A 17,170-nucleotide genomic window follows, 5' to 3' on the forward strand; every position below is an offset into this window, starting at 1 on the left:
GCATGAGTCTGATCAGTAGACGTTGGCAGCGTAGAGGTACTCGGTCGAGGTCATGCGTGTTCATTAGTGGGACCAGCGGCTTGTAGTCCGTCTGAATGGTAAATCGGGGCGCTCCGTAGAGGTATTGATGGAAGTGTTCACATCCCCAGACCGAGGCGAGGAGCTCTTTCTCGATCTGGGCATACCGTTTCTCTGCTGCTGTCATGGTGCGTGAGGCGTACGCGACCGGCTTCCACTCATTGACATGGAACTGTAGCAGTGCAGCACCCAATCCATAGCTGCTCGCATCAGCCGTGACGATGGTCGGTGCAGACGGGTCGTAGTACGCGAGACACGGGGCTGAGGCAGCTCGGCATTTGAGCTCTGTGAAAGCTAGCTCATGTGCTTTGGTCCATCGCCACGTCGCGTCGCACCGGAGTAGCTCGCGCAGTGGGGCGGCTACGGTCGACAATGACGGCAGAAACTTGGAGAGGTATGTGAAGAGTCCGAGTGCACGACGGAGCTCTTCCACATCAGCTGGTGCTGCGAGGCGCTCAATGGCATCCAGCTTAGCTGGGTCAGGGTGGTCACCCTTGTCGCTGATCCGATGGCCCAGGTACTTTAGTAGGGACGTGCATCTGAACTTAGACTTGTTCGGATTCAGTGTCAGACCGGCATCGCGGAGTCGGTTCTCGACGGCGAGCAGAGCAGCATCATGCTCAGCCATCGATGAAGCATAGACGATGATGTCGTCTATGAACACTGCTACGTTGGGAATATCGCTGAGTAGACCTTGTAGCCGGCGCTGGAATATCTCAGGCGCGCTCGTTATGCCGAAGGGAAGGCGCTCGAACTTGAAGCGGCCATAGGGAGTGATAAACGTCGTCAGCAACGACGCTTCCTCGGAGAGTGGGATCTGCCAGAAGCCAGACGTGGTGTCCAGCGTAGAGAATATGGTAGAACCGTTGAGTTGTGCGAGCGTGTCGTCCACGGTCGGTAACGGGTAGTGCTCTCTCTTGACGCTGGCATTCAGGCGCTTGAGGTCTACGCATACACGCACGTTGCCGTTCGGCTTGAGGACCGACACGAGGGGTGAACACCAGTCAGTCGGCTGCTCGACTTTTGTGATGACACCTGCTTTTTCCATACGCTCCAGCTCGGTGCGAACCTTGAGGCGAATGTGTATTGGAATGCGTCGAGCATTTACACAGTTGTATGGTTTGCAGTCTGGCTTCAACTCAATCTCGACTGGCTTGCCTAGCATGCATCCGATTTTCGGCTGGGCATCTGAAGAGCCAACATGAAGACGTTGTACTAGGCCCATCTGTTCAGATGTCTGCCTGCTCAACAAGTTGACACCACCGGTGGCAATGACCAGGATAGTGACTGGGTACTGTACATCACGGAACACAGCACAAGTGTGAAACTCACCCTGTATCGTGAGCTGGTTCCCATCAGGCCCAATCATACGTGTCTGGCACGGACTGAGTACTGGCGGTGCAGATAAACCGTTGTAGCTGGCCTGCGTCATAATGTTGAGATCAGCTCCAGTGTCGATTTTGAAATCGAGGTGTGAGCCGCACAGATCCAGTCGGACTATCCACGGCTCGTCAGCGGTGTGGGTAGAAGCAGCTCCAAGGAAATTTTCGCCGACGGGGTCCGACTGCATGTCAAACTCAGCTACATGCACATAATCGTTGTGTGCTGCACTGGCGGAGGCAGACCGGCAGACGCTGGCGAAGTGTCCAGACTTACGACACTTGTTACAAGACTTGTCCTTGGCAGGGCATTCGTCACGGTTCGATTTGTGGTCTTTGGAGGAGCCACACCACGAGCACTTCTTACTGTTGCTCGAGTCTCGTTGGGACTTGACCTGTGGTCGCTTTCCCGTTGATCCGTAACTTGCGTAAGCAGGGGACTTGCCGTGTTTCCGTTGCGGTGAGGTAGCTGCAGCAGCTTGGCTCACCCGGGGCGTTTGCTGGGCGACCTCGGCGTTTACGGACTCCGTTTTGCGTGCCAAGCTCACGGCAGTCTCGAGTGTCAGCTGAGCGTGATCCTCGAGCTGTAGCTTCTTCGAAACTTCTCGGTTCGTCATATGGGCCACCAACCTGTCGCGGATACGCTCATCTGACTTGTCAAACGCGCAATATTTGGCTGCGGCACGGAGACGACGCACATACTCTTCCACGGATTCACCTGGGTTCTGGACACACCTTTCAAACAATGTCCGTTGGTGGATTACGTTTACACCCGGGCGAAAATACTTGTCAAAGGCCTCCAGTACCTTGTCGAGTTTCTTCTTATCATCCGCGGACAGAGATAGAGACTCAAAGATAGGATCGGCTTCGGCTCCCATGGAGTAAACTAAAGTGTCTACTTGGCGTTGCCCGTCCGCCTCGTCCAATTTGGACAAAGAACTAAAGCGTTCAAAACGGGTCTTCCAGAGTGGCCATGCTTCTGGGGTGGAGAAATCGAACGGGGCAGGTACAGGAAATTTGGCAGACGACATGACTAACTGCTGCTTCTGACACCATGTAATGTTCCTGAGTGAACATCAAGTTAGTTCCCGCACTCCATAGATCAACTTCACTCCACAAGTCCCAGACAACAACTAAAGTTTATTTACATAGAACAACGAAAGATAAAGATGCACAACCAGGATCCATATATGTACACAGTACGGGAATGCATATGGGTAACCGATCCCGGAACGGATCGGGTACAACAACGGGACCACAACAATCTCCTTTGAAAGTCATTCTGTCATCCCAGTGTTCTTACTACTGTCCAGTGGTCGAAAGGTCCCAACTGTTGCTTATTTTGCCTGGAATTCCAATGTTCGAACCTCAATTTCACAAGGAACGGGTGTGACACTCCAAATCTTATTGCAGATTCAGAATCAGCATGATTTTCTCTGTTAGTCCACCGAAAATGAGCGAATCATTACATTGGTGAAAGTGTTTGTGAAAATTGACCACAAAACTGTGTGGCAATGGTTAGAACTGCAGCAACTACCATACTCCATACGCATACACGACCCACACACAGCAAGACTTAGTGTTGGTTGGCACTACAGGGTAACTGTACCCGTTCATCACGCACAGAAGGAGGCAGTGTTGTTGTTGGATTCGACATTGTTATCAGAACAAGAAGGTTATTACTAGCAGAGGAATTGCGCGTGCACATTACACTCACACGTTACGCTGACAGGCTGTGTAGCCTAACAGTAAGCTGGCGAGTAACAGCTGGTGATGCAGCACTCGCAGCAGTCACACTGTCACACTGTCACAGTAACTGGACAAAGGAGCTGGCCGCCGGGGTGTGACCATGGAGGCGGCCGACCCGCCAGAGGCAGGGACCGAGCGTGAGACCGAAATGGCGGCTGACCTGCCAACCGTAGTTACCGTTGTGTTGAGCCGAGCCGGCTGCCTGCTCCAGACGAGTTATCTTGTCGGCCAGAGGCCGCTGAATAGCAACAACAACGGCTTTGTTGGGATAAGTTTGAACGTTTCTTGTATGTCTTTTTCCTTTGACGTGTTCATAAAGGGCAAATGCGGCAGAAATCTGGTTTGCCAGCGTATCCGGTGGGGGTGGTTGGCCGGTAGTCGAGGGTGCGGATGATTGACCAGGTACAGAAGTAACACTAGACTGCGCGGAGTCTTGAGCATGGGCTCCGGCTTGGGTGATGCCAGATGTGGGTGCCACCTGCCCAGGAGCAGCGGAGGATGATGTTCTAGCGTAGGGGCTACAAGATGCCCTGGTGGACCTGCGGGGCATCTCTTGCCTCTGCGGGGTGAGACACGTTGCTAAGATTACTTGACGGGGATTTCCCCTGCACTCGGAACTCCAGGGGATTTCCCCTGCACCCGGAACTCCAGGGGATTTCCCCTGCACTCGGAACTCCAGCCAACCCAGTGGCACTGCGTGCAAATTCCAGCCAGCCCAGCCAGCCCAGCCAGCCCAGCCAGCCCAGCCAGCCCATGGGCTGCACACCACAACTAGGAAACAAGAGAGAACCGAAATGACGATGTCGCTTAGGACAAGGAAATCTGAAGAGAAAAAAACTCCTGTGTTTTTAAGAGTCACGCAAGCCAATGCAACTAGCAAAGAGAGCCCAGCAAGAAGGCTGCTAAAAATGTGTACGTATGCAAGGCCAGCTGCTGGGAGAGTTTGCGCATGCGCACAACGGCGCCTCCGTGAGCTGGCACGAACACATGCATGATAAAGATAGGCATACAGTGACAACATTATGTCACTGCCGCGTTAACATAGTTTAGCTACGCGCAACCTGCATGTTGTGCGTGCAAACACCTGATATGATCCTCTTTGACTACATGTGCTGCTATTTGACTTCTACAGCAGGCAACGTACACCATGATAGGATCTGATGTAGATGATGATGATGCGGCGGCCAGTGGTCTTGGTGTGCAGGACAACAGTGGCACAGACGCCGGCGATCACACTGTAAGCCATAGTGAGCACGGTGTGGGGGAGGTGAGCTCAGCTGCTGTGCTTGCTGCTGTGCTTGCTGCTCAGTGTGCACTGCCGCTATGCCGTTTTCCAGCTTGCCACGAAACAGGCGTGACGCCTTCGTCTGTGCTATAAGTTTGTGTGTAACCGCTCAGCAAGCATATCCAAGCCTAGGACGTTATTTCCTTGCAAACAGTACAGATCTCTCACTGGTAGATTGACTAGCATGACTAGCATGAGTAGCATGAGTAGCATCAGAAATGAATCTTCACTTGACGTGTGATTGAATGTTGTGGTAGCAGCTGCATACAGCACGCAGCTTTGTGACCCTGATTGCATACAGCACGTAGCTCTGTGACCCTGATTGCATACAGCACGCAGCTTTGTGACCCTGATTGCATACAGCACGCAGCTTTGTGACCCTGATTGCATACAGCACGCAGCTTTGTGACCCTGATTGCATACAGCACGCAGCTTTGTGACCCTGATTGCATACAGCACGCAGCTTTGTGACCCTGATTGCATACAGCACGCAGCTTTGTGACCCTGATTGCATACAGCACGCAGCTTTGTGACCCTGATTGCATACAGCACGCAGCTTTGTGACCCTGATTGCATACAGCACGTAGCTTTGTGACCCTGATTGCATACAGCACGCTATAGACTGGCTATAGCTAGAGTAAAACCTGTCAAAGCGACCACTCCGATAAGGTAACCACCTTTTGTGCACGCGCACATGTTGTCCAGGCGTCAGGGGCCCAGCCTCCCTGCCCATCCGACCCGCCACACACAACAACGAAACTGAACTGAGAGTTCTACATAATTTCTTGACAAGACGGAGACAGACAGACAAGAAGACCGGACACGACGAGGTAAACTGAAAACTGAAGAAAAAGACTAACATTTATGGCAGCATGCGCGAGCATGCGCGCAACAAAACACAACGTATGACAATGACGTAACCGTTACTTGGATCATGTACAAACTATACATGCAACCAAAACAAGTCAAAGCAGAACGCAAAACAAACCAAAATAAACGAAAGGACCACAACAAAAAGAGCCATGAAAAGTCTTTCTACCGATACACAACATATTCCCCACCAAAGACCTTTTCAGGGTTCTACGAGGACTGCGAACACTGTGCCCTACGAGTATACGCCGCAAGCGTACTAATCAAGCTAACTACAAGAGGCAACAAATAAACAAATAAACGATCGACACGCCAACAAAACTCCAACGAAAGGCAACGTCCGACCAGGGACAAACAAATCAAACTCAAACAAATCGAGCAAACCGAACTACCAAACTCGAACTAACAAACAACTCGAGCAAAACAAACTAATCAACAACTCGAGCAAACCGAACTACCAAACTCGAACTAACAAACAAATCGAGCAAACCAAACCACTCAAAACAAATCGAATCAAACTAGTCAACAAATCACAGCAGGAGCACCTTCTAAACTCCGCGTCACACTCACATGGGGTTATTTGCTCACGATGCGTTTTCCTTCGCACCGTCCTTGTCGTAGGAACCAGCCACTCATCGCAGACGTTTATCCGACTTCGTCTACCCTCAGCGCATTCAGCTCCAACGACTTCCGTCGCACCAACCTCGTCGTCTTCACCAGCCACCTCGCGGGACGTCCCTGCCCTCAGCGCATTCAACTCCGGCGGACCAGCCACTCCTCGCAGATGTTCATCCATTTCATCTGCCCTCAGCGCATTCAGCTCCGACGAGCCAGCCACTCCTCGCAGACGTTTCCTCGCTCAGCGCCTTCAGCTCAGACGACGTCGTTTCGGTGATTTGTTCACGATGCGTTTTCCTTCGCACCGGAGTTCCTTCCAGTTCCTCGTCTCCCTGACAATCCTATCGTGGTCGCCAAATTTTGTGCACGCGCACATGTTGTCCAGGCGTCAGGGGCCCAGCCTCCCTGCCCATCCGACCCGCCACACACAACAACGAAACTGAACTGAGAGTTCTACATAATTTCTTGACAAGACGGAGACAGACAGACAAGAAGACCGGACACGACGAGGTAAACTGAAAACTGAAGAAAAAGACTAACATTTATGGCAGCATGCGCGAGCATGCGCGCAACAAAACACAACGTATGACAATGACGTAACCGTTACTTGGATCATGTACAAACTATACATGCAACCAAAACAAGTCAAAGCAGAACGCAAAACAAACCAAAATAAACGAAAGGACCACAACAAAAAGAGCCATGAAAAGTCTTTCTACCGATACACAACACCACCTGTCCTAGAGGACCACTACAACTCGGACTTAGGGTTGTAATTTCAGACAAATAACCTTGGATAAGGAGACCACCTGTACGCAGAGGTCACATTTTGAAGGTCCCTTGACCGGTCGTCTTGACAGGTTTCCGTGTTACTTTATACCTATGGCTATAGACTGGCTTGTCTGGCTGGCTCACAGACTGGCTCTGACAACCTGTGAGTACCGTGATTACCATTGATGTCATGCACACATCCAATGGTCTCTCTTCTACCGCTCCCTGTTGTGTTTCTAGGAGAGCATTGGTGACATATTCATCCACCAGGCCATCCACACCATTGAGTTCTGCCTGGGCTGCATTTCCAACACTGCATCCTACCTGCGTCTCTGGGCTCTCAGCCTGGCACATGCCGGTGAGTGTTTTCAAGGACAATGGGGACGGGGCCAGCGTGATTGTTCCACTTCAGCGACCAAACATTGGCTACTTTTACTGGAAGTGTCCTGTAGTGACTGTGTCCTGAAGGCGAAGAGAGTTTACATTTTAAGCTGAGATAGTTTATTTTTACCGGTTCATAGACGTGTGTTGCTCTGCATAGACGTGTGTTGCTCTGCATAGACGTGTGTTGCTCTGCATAGACGTGTGTTGCTCTGCATAGACGTGTGTTGCTCTGCATAGACGTGTGTTGCTCTGCATAGACGTGTGTTGCTCTGCATAGACGTGTGTTGCTCTGCATAGACGTGTGTTGCTCTGCATAGACGTGTGTTGCTCTGCATAGACGTGTGTTGCTCTGCATAGACGTGTGTTGCTCTGCATAGACGTGTGTTGCTCTGCATAGACGTGTGTTGCTCTGCATAGACGTGTGTTGCTCTGCATAGACGTGTGTTGCTCTGCATAGACGTGGTGTGTTGCTCTGCATAGACGTGGTGTGTTGCTCTGCATAGACGTGGTGTTGCTCTGCATAGACGTGGTGTTGCTCTGCATAGACGTGGTGTGTTGCTCTGCATAGACGTGTGTTGCTCTGCATAGACGTGGTGTGTTGCTCTGCATAGACGTGTGTTGCTCTGCATAGACGTGGTGTGTTGCTCTGCATAGACGTGTGTTGCTCTGCATAGACGTGGTGTGTTGCTCTGCATAGACGTGTGTTGCTCTGCATAGACGTGTGTTGCTCTGCATAGACGTGTGTTGCTCTGCATAGACGTGGTGTGTTGCTCTGCATAGACGTGTGTTGCTCTGCATAGACGTGTGTTGCTCTGCATAGACGTGTGTTGCTCTGCATAGACGTGTGTTGCTCTGCATAGACGTGTGTTGCTCTGCATAGACGTGGTGTGTTGCTCTGCATAGACGTGTGTTGCTCTGCATAGACGTGGTGTGTTGCTCTGCATAGACGTGTGTTGCTCTGCATAGACGTGTGTTGCTCTGAGAATATGTGCAGATAAGTAACAGTTACAAGTGCACACATTTTCTTTGCAGACATTTGTTAAAAAATATTCTCCTGCCGTCGTTCTGCTGCTGGTCGTTGCCTTGCAGAGTTGTCTGAAGTTCTGTGGACCATGGGCATGCGGATCGCCATGAAGCAAACTGGTGGTGTTGGTCTCATTGCCGTCTTTGCTATCTTTGCTATGTGGGCTGGTAAGAGATACACAGTCATACACCCAACTTCTGAATTTGTCTTGCGTATATCTGTTTTCCGGCAAGCCTGTTTTAGAATGAAGAGCGTAATGTCAATGGGCACTGTATTTTTTTCTTAGTAAGGTGCATAAGCACCACTGCGGCCACTATATAGTATGGAAAGCCCTGACCAAAAACTTCAGTTCGCTTACTGACTTGCATTTTTGATGAGGGTGGTGTACCTATCAGGGGTTTGGAAAAGCCAGTTAAAAACTTAATGTTATGCGAGTCCTAAAATGTCTGTTCCTAAAAATTGTTATCCTGTTCACGCCTGGTCAAGATACAGTGTCTACGGGTACGCTCAGTCTGAGCCTTGCTTGATGCAGCCTATACCAAGCGAATTCTTACTTCTTTGAAGTAGAACATTGTAGTCCGTGAGTGCTGTCTGATCATCGATAACGTGTGAAACTCCGAGTACCAGCAACATCGCTCTGTTTTCTCTTTTCCATTCTCTTACCTACTGGCTGGTATACTCGTCTATCTACGGGTGTGCAGTAGATAATAGCTAGGTTGCGAATCTCTTAGGTTTGTATTCTTCCCTAAAAAGTTCTTTGTCAGGGTGTGATTTCAGTATAATGTATACAAGTATGTGTGACTATGTGTACAGCTGAGACAATTGCGATCCTGTTGGTGATGGAGGGACTGTCTGCATTCTTGCACGCTCTACGTCTTCACTGGTATGATAGGGCAATGCATGGGGTTTGGAGTTTGAACTGTAGAGAACTACAATCAGTCATGTAACTACATGCTGCATTTTGCCAGGAAGTATAAGTAGAAGTTCATCTACCGGTAAATAGTTGTGACAGTGCAGCTAGTGTCATGCACTTTAGAGGTCTCGGAATGGAATACACCGTCATGCTCATGATGTATTATTGATAGAATCCTGGCTGTGGCATCTTACTGGACCTCTGTCTCTCTCTCTCCTGCCTTGGTGCAACTGCACTATTCATCGCCCGCATGTTTGTGCCCTGCCCGGTATATAGTCGGCCTTATTTACATAGAGCTCGTAGCTGCACCGGTGAGGCATGGATGGCCAAAACTGGCTACAGTAGAGTCGCGCGCTGAAGAACGTGGAGCCCAAGAATGTCCAGCCTGAAATTCTAAGAACGCCACAGCCTAAAGCTAAGAACGGCGGTGTTGGTTTTCTGGCAGCCTGTGGGATACATAATGATCCAGTACGGATTGTTTCTAAGAACGTGCTATAAGAACGCAGCCAGATTGCTGAAAAATAAGAACGTCCCAGGCTAACCCCTTGGAAACAACGTTCTTGGGCGCGCGACTCTACTGTAGCTGTTTACAGCACTGAAGCATCATAATAATTGTAGGAGCAGTGCACTTTCAGCTGACACGACTGCCAGCCAACGTTGTTTTGTTGCAGGTGTCGCGCGAAGAACCCCCAACCTGAAATACAGAACACCACCGCCTTCGCTTAGGCTAACATTGTCGGTGTATGCTTTGTAGAGTGCAGTGTACTTTTCAACGGGTTGAAAGTAGTCATGTAACTTTTACTTGCCAGGCCCGACAGTGGTGTTTTGTTGAATTTGGCTTTTTCTAATCTGCAGGGTGGAGTTCAATGGAAAATTCTATAAGGGCGAAGGCTACAAATTCCTTCCATTCTCCTTCGCACGAGTCCTAGAGGGTGGTGATGATGAATAGTTTCTTTTTATTGTAATTTAGCCTTTTTTCTTCTTCTAGATTCACAGAATGCCTAACAGTACCACTTGCTCTCTCTCTCTCTTTCACAACCATCCACACAAGGTAATTCACTTTTCAGTCAAGCACATAAAAAGCACGAAACCTGAATTTGCAAGCATAAGTTGATTCGCCTTTTTCTACTTTATTTTCCATACACACACGGTGACACATATTATTATGAAACTGCACTTTTCTGGAACATTGTTCTGCTGGTCTAAATGGTTTGATATCTATCCTACAAGACCCGCACAAAGTATAATTCCATGGTAGCAGACGGTTTCAGAAATAAACCGCACGTGTTATTAGTAAGTAACATAGTTGCTACAGCAATTATTAACAATGCACAGCAAAATAATAATAACCAGCAAGCAGTAATTTCCAATCGTGTGTACGATGTAGCTAGCAGTCACTGAAAGAAATCACTGAAAGAAATACAAAATGGGCAAACACGGATAAAAACAATTTGTGCAAATGACGGCAGATAAATATATTATACACTACTTCATTGTGCACAGATGAAATGAGAAGAAGATGACAAAACTATTCATATTGCATCAGACCTAAATATAAACTAATGTTGCTCTTGCGCGGAGCAAATATTCATTGATAGTGAACGCTACCTAGTCACCACCAGGGATGAGGGCTAAGAATTGAAAGAATCTAGAGGAGAGATCAAGAAAGACAACAGGAATAGGATGTCAAATACATGTAGAAATAGACCTACCAAGACTGAACTTTTCTGGATCTCAACGTCCCCTTCTGGAAAGGGCAAACTAAAAATACAAGGAGGGGAAGAAAGGTTATTGCGGATTTTGCTTGCTATCATTATTGGTTGATCTCGGCGAGAGGCGTGCGCACAGAGGTGCCCGCTTTCTTCTGCGGCGACGAGAAAACACCACTGGGTACACGGGGCGGCGAGAGAACATCCGGAGACAGCTTGGTCAGGAACGCTGTGATCTGCTCCATCATCTCGTTGTGCAGATCCTTGTTCTGCACCACGTCTTTGTTAGCATCCAGCACCTAAACACGGCAGCAACAGCAAGTAACAACACATCATATATCTAGTACCTACAAACCCCCAGCAGAAGAGCACCATTAGGCTCATCGCCCCTCTCCACATGCAGTGCCTTTGCAACAGTCTCACGAGATAAGAATTTCGGACACACAGCAGTCAAAAAGGGGGACGGTTCCACTGGTGACTTCGATCGGGCTGTTCAGTAAAAGCATGCAAGTCACACACACGCGCACACACACACACAAGCGGTAAGCCACCAGGCCCTAAGATGTGACATGTACAGGTACAAGCACACAAACCAATCGATGATCACAATGCATGTGTGTGTGTGTGGGGGGGGGGGGGGGGGGGCAGGAAGCCTACATACCAAGACAGGAGTGTTGCCATGCCACGAGCGATTGGAACCCAGCCAGTTCTCATAGCGAGAATGCAGGGACTTCAAGTAGTCCTGGAGCAGGAAGCAACAACAGAGAATGCCGCATGCCCGGTCATAACATCTACCCGACTGAAACCAGTCCCGTGCTTGCCTAGAGTAAAATACAATGTAAATGTACATTAGTGATTCTACACAATAGAGATTGGAAGCTTAGTCACAACTCTGAGTTTCACCTATTACTACGATCATCAGGCAACTGATGGCTCCAAAACGGGCAGCCAGAACACTCTTCCAAAACGGGCAGCCAGAACACTCTTCGGACAGTGAGCAGTTGGTAGACTGAACGCCATCCAGGTCGAATCAGAACAAGTCTCTCTATCAATTGCAGAGTGAGCAGAGGGTGACTACGCTGTACATACCAAAGACACAGGGGCCTCCTCAGCCCTGGCACGCTGCAGCAGCCGCTCGTAACACGTTTCTGGAGACGTCCGTAGATAAACTGTGCAAGCACAAAATACACACACACGCGTGCGCGCAAACACACACCCACACCGAGATACACTATAGCAAAAATATCTACCAAGGGGTCGTACCAGCACAAAAGTAGCAAGGAAGTATGTGCCATATGGACGCACCCACACACATAGGCAGTGAATAGACACATGGCCAGGCAAGCAACCAGAGAGAGAGAGAGAGGGGGGTTGGGGAGCCGCCGGGAAAAGAACCTGCTTACTGCATGTAGCCTAAAATCAAGCGCCAGCCAGACATTGAACACAGCACGCGGAATCGTAGCTCACCGATGAGATCCAGCTGCGGTCGCTGCTGGGACATGATCCAATCGAACCATTCCGTGTAGCAAGCAAACTCCGTCTCATCCATGACACCGCTATCGCATGATCCAAACAAACAGCCAAGATCGACAGACATCATCACAGACAGCCAAACCTACTACAAATGCAGGGGAAAGAGAAGGCCATGGTTCCGAAATCACAGTGCCTGACCCCCAGTGTTGGGTATTCAAAGCATGTCTACGTTTATATCCACATACCAAGAAAAATCAGAAAAAATCTGGGAAAACCCGAGCTTGTGCTTCGATAACAAGAAGAACTGAAGTGCTGTCCATGAGAGAGACTGAGAACAGGAGTGTTTTCCGTGAACTTACCTGGCTCTGAGGTTCTCAACAAAGCAGTACCGTGCACTATAGACAGACCGCTCGATCACTGCCAGTGGCTTGGACTGAACAAACAACAGCGGAAAGATACGTTGTACGTTCAGAACTTTGACCCATGCACATAGCCAGATACACCAAGGTAGCAACAGCTACACAAGAGACCCAGTCTGGGAGCAACAGCGGCGTAGTAGCAGCAGCAAGGCCGGAATAGCACAACACACACACACACACCTTGGACGAGCTGCCATATTCTGGCTATGCGGAGGGGACACACACACACACTGCTCGCTCTCACCTGCTGTGAGTGGTGTACTTGTAGCATTGTCAGCAGGACGTACGACTGGAAGGTGAACGACCAGCGCTTAGGGTCTTGATACATTCGGTCCTGAAGCACATGGCAAAGCAAATACAAATCCTTCGGCTCTGGAATGAACATCTTCTTCTTTTTTGAGAAATAGAGTGTCACTGGCCAGAAAGACGGGTGATCATAGGTGAAGTACATGTACAAGTAGCCACCAAGAACACCAGAGCACTTGTACCGCTGTGACCATGGTGACATCTTCTTGATATCCTACTACAGTGTACAAGAAAGAGCACCAAAGACCAGCTGCAGTTGCCAAAGATGGAGGACACCTGTAACTTGTACAGGCGCTGTAGGACGGCCATAAATTCTTATCCTGTGTGCAAGCATATCAACACTCACGCCAGGCCTATGCTTTCCATGCAATCATGTGATTACTGCACATACGTCATGTACGTGCAGACACCACATTCGACCTGAAAAGCAGACAATGGCGCCTCCTTACCAGTATATTACTCCCGCCGAGATTTCTCCATTTCTCAACTGGTTCTGTGAGTGTCTGAGTGAGGTGAGAAGACAAACAAGAGCAAGTAGAAGGAAATGTCAAAATTAGTCAGCAACAAGTTCACTCAGCATGACGGCAAACCCCATTTACTCGGTCATATCAAGTAATCAGTGAGCTCTCTGCTGTTGGTAAACATACTGCAATAACACACGCAGGACGAGAAGCTGCTCTGTTCCCGGTGGAATACCATGACAGACCATGCTGCAGTCAACGCTAAGTTCAACGAACTCCTCGGCAAGTACCGGCAAGACGTACTATCGGCTGCGGTTCCTGACTGGGACCAACTATCTGATCAGGAGACGGAGTAGCTCTCAAATCTTAGTCTGATGAACAATCACTTTCGTGGCCTCCACATGTTGCTATCGCCGAGCAGTGTAATGCTGCCCGGCACAAGTACGAGAGCAGCCCGATGGAGGGAGAAGTTGCACAAAGAAGAGTGAAGAGGCTGCGACCATCCGTCTTATCAGGACTGCATGCAAAGCTTTTGAGCACCATGGTAGTGAGACGGCAGGCCGAGTGGTTGATCAAAGGCAACCGGTTCAATATCCTATTCTTCGATGGTGCGGGTGTAGTGCATACTATCTTCAGCAGCTCATAACGTAGTACAATGTATTGTTCTTTCGCAGAACAGCACAGGCTGATAGACTAGAGGCAGTTGCGAAAGATCCGGAAGATCAATGTTTTTAACCGCCTGTCGCGCACTAGGCATTGTTGGCAAAATTGCCAATGGGCCGCCGCTGTGGCGGTTTCTTGTATCAGCTCTCCCATTCATCGACATCTTCACAATATAAGTTACCTTCAGCTAATGCAGGGGGCAGTTTGGGTGGAGGATGCTCCAAATGTTATTGCATGGTAGCGGCAGGCCATTTCCGACGGGGGTAGATCTTACCACCAACATTGCAAGACACGCTCAAAGTGCCAGCTCCGCTTTCGAAAACATGTGATGGCACAGTAGAGCAAACAAAACCAAGCCAGCTTTGCCTTCTCTCCCTTATCGCTGCTAGTGCTACAGTAGAGACCACATCGACAACATGATCAGCACCAGCAGAGGAGGAGCTGGATGGGCAGCGGAACTACCTCAGTAAACTATGTGTTGACACTTCCTTTGCATATCTACTTGTGGAATAGTTCTCGTCTTGCAGCTTGGCCCTCAAGTAATTCCAATCGCAAGGCTTCGTCTGCTCTTCAAACGTCTTCTACACTTTGCAACCAAGAAATATAAACTACAGGGTGCTAGTCAGGAGAAATTGTAGGGGAAACAAACAGTTCACCCACTTTTCTCATGTTCCATTACTGCCTTGTCAAAATAAAATTAAAAAAATGCAATGTATGGGTGAACAGAGCGCCCGGAACGATCGATTGGTGGCTGCATTTCCACTGGGGCGCTGCGCCCCCTTGGCTAGAACTCTGAAACTCTGAACATCTTGCACAGTGCACAGTATTATTCACAACACGCGATGACGCATTGTGGAGACCGATTCAGTGCTGTGCCTTCTTTCTGGTTTGTGCAACTAGCAAGCTCGAGTAAGCTAAACTCAGGTCTTGAACCAAGGCACGGACAAGTCTCAAAAGCAAACAATAAGCACTCATCTGCAATTGGCTATCAACACATGGTCTATTTTATGTATGCAGCTGCAGCAACCAACTATTTTTATAGCATTCACCGCACTGAACAGCAGAGCATAATGTCCAAGTAACGACTTAAATGTACATGATTGTAGAGAAGTAAGAATTTCCTTTCTCCGCCTGTTGCCACATATTATCCATGCATATTCTTTCAGGCCCCTGGCCGAAGGGGTGGATAAGCGAGGGACTACTAAGTATGTAGGACGTTGCCTTTATGACTGTCGGTCCACACGGATATCGGTATGCATTCCATGCTACAGTACTACATACCTCAACGAAAGACTGCTTGTTGAAGAGTTCTAGAAGAGTCGACTTTCCGCTGGAGATATTTCCCTCTACTGCAATCTAAAAACAGGTAGCCATGCACATGACACACAGCAGCAACAATAAACGGACGGTCAGAAGTCAACTGAAAACTTTCCAGTGGGGGTTGTGCAGCGGGAGAGTTTGAGGTCCACCAACCTTGAACGAGCTCTTGGATGTTGAGGGTGAGGAGGGCGAGGACAACAGTTGTGTGTACTGGCTGCTTTTCTGTCCTGAACCTGGTGTCCGGCATTCTTGGTCTCTGCACAACATGGTTGCTGGGGGGTCTGTATCGCTACTACTAGTACTATTGTAAACTAAGACGAGAACGGCACACACGCAGCCTCCGCCAGATGATAAACAAAACCCAACAAGAACTCAAACAACAAGTGCCAGCTCTCGACTCGACTCTCGTCTCGATCGACTCATCATAATATTATACAGCTAGTGCAGGCATGCCGCATGGCATGTCCATGCTTGTCAGACTTTTGAAGTCTCCCGCCATTTCTAACCGCTGCTCCGCGCGCTTTTGGAAAATCTCGCCAAAATCACGAAATCGTGCTTCGAAATGACGTCAAGACTGCAGGGCTTCTGTGCATGCAGGGCTTCTGTGTAAAATAGAAGAGTTCATAGAGAGGTTCCGCACTACGTAAAGTTGAGCAACTTTACGTTAGTGGGCGGGAAAAACCCGTGACTTCGCGAGTTTGCACTCCACTTTCGGAAAGTTGTCTTCGGAGAGTACGTAGATAGTATAGGGCTCTGATAACGTAGCTGATCCGTTAATGGATTGGGTACAAATTTATGACTCTCTCCCCAGGTCGATCTGGTTGTACACTGCCGCGTTCGGAGTTGCCAAGGGCAGCTACGTGATTTGAAAACTCCGTATGGCGGAACCCAGATCCGCATGCAGTTTACGTAAGACTTTCCGTAGATCGACTACGTTTTTTACTAACGTAATTACGTTACGCGGAACCTCTCTATTGACAAGTCTGTACAATGTACTGTACTTCTGTAAGACTACTACTACTTGTAGTACTACAAAAATTTTAATATTTGTAGAAGTGCATTACGGGCATAGTAAACGGAGCAGGGCCAAGGAATATAGCCTACGTACGGTACCTGTACTGTGTGATCATGCGAGTCACAGGCATGGTACTTACACGGGAATACCCCCGGAGGATGCACTCTTGGTACTCCCTGGTACTGGTAGAGAGGGTCTGAACCAGGGAGTCGTAAAATATGACTCCCTGGGGTGGTTCAGACCCTCTATATTACAGTAAGTCTATTATATACGCCTCTCAGGTTTACGGGAAAACAGAGGGTTCAGTCGTCAGTACTAGTAGGGCAGACCCGAATTTGCTAGCAATTCTTCTAGCAAAATATCGAAGAATTTTGAAAGGGAATTTGCTGGCAAAGTGGAGCAAAATATCGCCGGGTGTGTTGGCTGGGAATTGGGAGATTTTACACATATACGGTGCACATGACTCATTTCGGCACGGTTTTACCAACACGTGACTCACTTTTTCTCATTTTTGCCAACACGTAACCCACTTTCGGTCAGTTTTCTCACACGTGACACAAATTTTGGAGCAAAAAGGGAGCAAAATATTGAGTGGCCTAGCAAAATGAAAGCAAAATTTCGACGATGCACGAGCAAAATTATGCCGCAAAATATCGAGATTCAGCTGGCAAATTCGGGTCAGCCCTAGTCGTCAGACCATGCTCTCTCACGTGACTCTGGCATGATTTTTACG

At 48.9% G+C, this 17,170-nt stretch overlaps 2 protein-coding genes across 3 annotated transcripts in view; one reads left to right on the top strand and one right to left on the bottom strand.

Annotated features, from left to right (window-relative positions):
- LOC135804727 (V-type proton ATPase 116 kDa subunit a 1-like) overlaps nucleotides 1–10,479 on the top strand; it is a 25,446-nt gene extending 14,967 nt beyond the window's left edge. The window contains exons 21-25 of one of the 2 annotated variants that reach the window (XM_065318670.1): nucleotides 4,339–4,473; nucleotides 6,991–7,108; nucleotides 8,224–8,325; nucleotides 8,972–9,041; nucleotides 9,927–10,479. In XM_065318670.1, the coding sequence (XP_065174742.1) occupies nucleotides 4,339–4,473; nucleotides 6,991–7,108; nucleotides 8,224–8,325; nucleotides 8,972–9,041; nucleotides 9,927–10,020 (519 nt within the window). In that variant the 3' untranslated portion in view covers nucleotides 10,021–10,479. The remainder of the gene's footprint in view (nucleotides 1–4,338; nucleotides 4,474–6,990; nucleotides 7,109–8,223; nucleotides 8,326–8,971; nucleotides 9,042–9,926) is intronic. The other variant, XM_065318671.1, reaches the window with a different exon arrangement.
- LOC135804729 (deoxynucleoside kinase-like) lies at nucleotides 10,127–15,845 on the bottom strand. Its single transcript, XM_065318673.1, has 9 exons — nucleotides 15,576–15,845; nucleotides 15,384–15,458; nucleotides 13,428–13,481; nucleotides 12,917–13,006; nucleotides 12,613–12,686; nucleotides 12,248–12,336; nucleotides 11,870–11,949; nucleotides 11,442–11,522; nucleotides 10,127–11,079 (listed from the first exon to the last, which is right to left on the bottom strand). Exons 1-9 carry the CDS (start codon nucleotides 15,687–15,689, stop codon nucleotides 10,885–10,887), a joined length of 852 nt encoding a protein of 283 aa, XP_065174745.1. The 5' UTR covers nucleotides 15,690–15,845; the 3' UTR covers nucleotides 10,127–10,884.
- Between the last annotated feature and the right edge of the window lie 1,325 nt (nucleotides 15,846–17,170).

The sequence above is a fragment of the Sycon ciliatum genome, chromosome 1 (assembly GCF_964019385.1).
Source record: "Sycon ciliatum chromosome 1, ocSycCili1.1, whole genome shotgun sequence".
NCBI classification, from domain to species: Eukaryota; Metazoa; Porifera; class Calcarea; order Leucosolenida; family Sycettidae; genus Sycon; species Sycon ciliatum.